The sequence below is a fragment of the Trichechus manatus genome, unplaced genomic scaffold, assembly GCF_000243295.1.
Source record: "Trichechus manatus latirostris isolate Lorelei unplaced genomic scaffold, TriManLat1.0 scaffold00244, whole genome shotgun sequence".
NCBI lineage: Eukaryota > Metazoa > Chordata > Mammalia > Sirenia > Trichechidae > Trichechus > Trichechus manatus.
Window position 1 is genome coordinate 1,252,909 of NW_004444180.1, and position 3,829 is coordinate 1,256,737.

General features: G+C 63.3%; 1 protein-coding gene across 1 annotated transcript in view; it reads left to right on the forward strand.

Moving 5' to 3' along the window:
• Positions 1 to 277: 277 nt before the first annotated feature.
• Positions 278 to 3,829, forward strand: part of MUC5B (mucin 5B, oligomeric mucus/gel-forming) — a 47,861-nt gene continuing 44,309 nt past the window's right edge. Inside the window, exons 1-4 of the mRNA XM_023724405.1 lie at positions 278 to 438; positions 1,591 to 1,712; positions 2,422 to 2,656; positions 3,008 to 3,202. Coding sequence (XP_023580173.1) covers positions 278 to 438; positions 1,591 to 1,712; positions 2,422 to 2,656; positions 3,008 to 3,202 — 713 coding nt within the window. The remainder of the gene's footprint in view (positions 439 to 1,590; positions 1,713 to 2,421; positions 2,657 to 3,007; positions 3,203 to 3,829) is intronic.

A 3,829-nucleotide genomic window follows, 5' to 3' on the forward strand; every position in this document is an offset into this window, starting at 1 on the left:
GGTTGCCAGACGGTACAGGCTGGGGGGAGCGAGCCGGTAGTTAAAGGGTGCGGTTTCCTTTTTGGGGTGATGAAAATGTTCTAAAATCGACTGTGGTGATGGCTGCACACATCTGTATTGAATTATGCACTCTGGGGTGACTGTACGGTGTGGGAATTATATCTCAATACAGTAGTTTTTGAAAGAGAGGTATGTGAACAACGTGGCCTGGAATATCCACAGAACTACAAACCGAAAAAAGAAAGACAGAAACCCCATCAAAAACCTGAGGAAGGGCATGGGCCGGCGAGTTTCCGATGGGGTCCCGAGAGGCCGACGAGATCTTCAGGAGAAGCTCCAATTGATCATTGATCGGAAAAACGCACATCCAAACGCTGGCAAGGCCCCCAGGATCCCACGGTGGCGTTGCCTGTGGCAGCTGGGATTTCTGGAGCCTGGGTGTGGGTAGCAGGGAAGGGGTGAGTGAATTTGGGGACAGCCAGTTGGGGCCACAGCACTGGAGCAAGGAGTGGACGTGTCACAGGGAGTCCAAGCAGCTCCCGTACAGGACGAGTGGGGGTGGGGGAGGAGAGGAAACCACCACTCCCCTCCCACCCCCCATCATCTCCGTCACGGTTGGCGATGACTCGGTCATTCCCACTTGGCACGCCCGCGGGAGAGACACATCGACAGAAAATGGTACTGACAGCAGGCACTGAAATCGCTCCCCTGCAAGAGCCTGGGGGTGGGGTGGGGTGGGGTGGGTGACAGCACGCAGGGGCAGTCTCTAAATTGCTCCCCCCAATTTCAAGATGAATAGATGCTGATGGGAGGTTGTCAGCAGAAACACCTTCCCCCCTCTTGTCTGGCTGCATCAGTCAGGCGCCTTTCATATCTGTGCCACCTCAAACGTCATTGCATGCCTCGTCTAGCATGCCCTTGGACACGCACCCCAGGGGCAAGTGTCCCCCTCTGCCTCCCTCCCTGCGTCTCTGTGTCTTTGGTGCTTGAGGAAGGACGTTGGACTGTACCGGGTTAGTAGAAACTGCTCGGTGCGTGCCCCCCCCAACAAGTGGCGCCCAGGGAAGGTGCCAAACCTTAGCTATGCCTCTGACCACACCACCTACTTTACTAATCTGGGGCTCCCCACCTTCAGGGCTTCACCCCAGGGGCCCTGCCTCAGCTGTGACAAGGTGGGGGCTCCTGTGCAGGTTGGGGATTGGAACTGGCTGAGGGGGGAGTGAGGCCCTGGGGACCCCACCCAGCTCTGCCCCTCCCCAAGCACGGGTAGACAAGGAAGGCCTGGCCCTCCTGCTCTGGGGGCCTGGGGGAGCTGGCGGGGGGCAGGGGGTGACAGGGCAGGTGGATCAGCCCTCCCTCCTCTGACTGACCAAGGGCCCAGCCTAGCTCCCTGACCCCTCCCAGAACTCGCCTGCTCATGACCGACCCCCCCGCCCCCACAGCACTGAGAGGCCAGGTCAGACCTTGTCAAACAAGAAGTGGGGACCTTGGAAGGTGCCTTGCCCCAAACCCAGAGAACCCAGTTAGGGGTCCCGCTGCCCCCCTCCTTCCCTCCAGCCGGCCCCTCCCAGCTGGGCCTGTCTGCCTCAGGTCCCAGGTATCAGGGGTCCCGCTGCCCCCCTCCTTCCCTCCAGCCGGCCCCTCCCAGCCGGGCCTGTCCGCCTCAGGTCCCAGGTATCAGGGGTCCCGCTGTCCCCCTCCTCAGGTCCCAGGTATGGGGCCTCCACCTCATCCTCACCTCACCTTTCCATACAGGCAGAGCCCAGGGCACTCAGGACCCGCGTCTCCCAGTTCCTATCCTGGGGCCTTGGGTTGAGCAGGGCTGCCTGGGTGGAGGCTGGGCGAGGGCTCCCGGGGAGGGTCCCAGGTGGGGCAGAGAAGGCACAGCAGCATAACATCACCTCCCCCAAAGCAACAGCCCTGGGCTTCTGGCCGTCCCCAGGATGCCTGGCCAGCCAGGCCCACTGCCTCAGTGCCAGCAATGGAGAGTAGCCCAGCCCCCTCCCCAAGGCCCAGATAGGGGGCCCATCTGCATCTGCCTAGCTTAGGGCCACCCCACAGGTCAGTGAGCACCCCAGCCCCCTCAGTTCTGTGATGTGGGAGGCCAGGGAGGAGGGAGGGAAGGGTCACGTTCTGCGGGGTCCCCTCTGATGGGCACTTCCCACCCCCTCTTCCATGGGCAGCCCCACCTTGCTTTGGGGAGCCCTGTCTGATGGGTGAGGCCCAATGGGGCTGGGGTGATCCTGGCAGATCTGGGGGTTCCTGCATCACCCTCACTTGCCAGGGGCCCCAGACTATCAACAGGCAACCTATGAGGGTACTAGCAGCCTGTGTCCCTGCCGACCACCCAGGAGGGGGCCCTCTGCCATAAGTGTGAGAGGGCGGACCCCTCCTGCCTGCCTGGGCCTCTCTCTTCCCCAGTCCCCACTACGGCCCCCCTCAGCCTCCTGCACCCACCCCCAGAGGAGCCACTCAGCTCAGCTGTGCACAGAGCAGGCAATCCCATGGGGGCTCCCCCACCGCCATTCAAGCCCAGGACACATGGGAGGGTTCCAGAGCCTCTGCACCATCGGCTGGCCCAGGCCGCCTCCCTGCAGCCCCAGGCCATAGCCTCCAACCGGTCTCAGCAGGAAGAAGCCAGGACTCTGTCTTTGGGGTGGGGTCCAATTTCCAGATGGTTCTACCCTGACAACAGGTTCTGGGCTGGCTCTGTCCTCAACAGTCTACTCCCACTGCCTTGCCATTTCCTTGAAATAAATGGCCGTTCACTGTTTTGTCCCCTTCAACTCCCCAGGCCTGTCCTTCCCCTGGGGTCGAGGGCAGGGTCTGCTTTGCTGGGCAGAGGTGGGCTTGGTTGAGTCTGGTCCCACAGTCCTCCCAGCCAGCTCTCAGCCAAACAGGAGGCTGGGGGTGGGGCTGGAGGACTCAGGCAGCCATGGCCAGACCACAGCGTGTGAGGCTTGTCCAAGGCCTCACCCCACACACCTGGGCTCTTGCTGCCCGCCAGGCCGTCCCTGAGAGCCCTGGCCCCACCATGCACCCCGCTATGCCCCCCGGCCCTGCCACATACCCTGCTACGACCCCCTGGCCCCACCACGCACCCTGCTTTGCACCCCCTGCCCCGTCATGCACCCCACCATGCACCCCAGCCCACGGATTTTCGGATTTTTGTCCCCGAAGGGCAGCCACACCCAGGACTCAGGTGCGGAGGACAGGAGGACAGTGAGGGTGTGACCTCCGTCTGGCCCACCCTGCCCACCCTGCCCCCCGCCTGGCTGGGCCCCAGCACCACTCTCTCACCCTGTGGGCCTGTGGGCTCCCCGGCCCCCCTCGGGCCCTGCCAACCCCGCAGGCGCTGAGTCAACACTTGGGTTCCTGTGTTTGCCTGAGGACACTTTGTCATCTCCGGCTGGCGCCCACCCCGCTGCGCATGTTTGCTGGAGGCGTAGGTGCCGCTTGTCACCCCGCTAATCCTGAGCAAATGGAGCAAGGGTGTTGGGGGACCGCCCTCTGCCTACGCTTGAGGCATCCTCACCCACCCCACCCCCGCTGGGCCTAGCCAGCCCCAACTCCTCACCCCGAGGGTGGCCCCCTTTACCCACCCCAGCCCCTGGCCCTGTAGGTGCCTCAGGCCATTGATCAGGGCTGGGGGAGGGAGAGGGGTTAAAGGAGGAGGGGGACAGGCCTGGACCCCCCGCCCAGTGCCTGCCAAGGACCTGGATGGGTCACAGCTCTGCCCAGAGAATAAGAGCCGCTGCCGCCCACCCCCTCAGCCTGGCCCCCTTCTGCTTTGTCCCCTCCACTTCTCCTTCCCCACTTACCCTCCCCC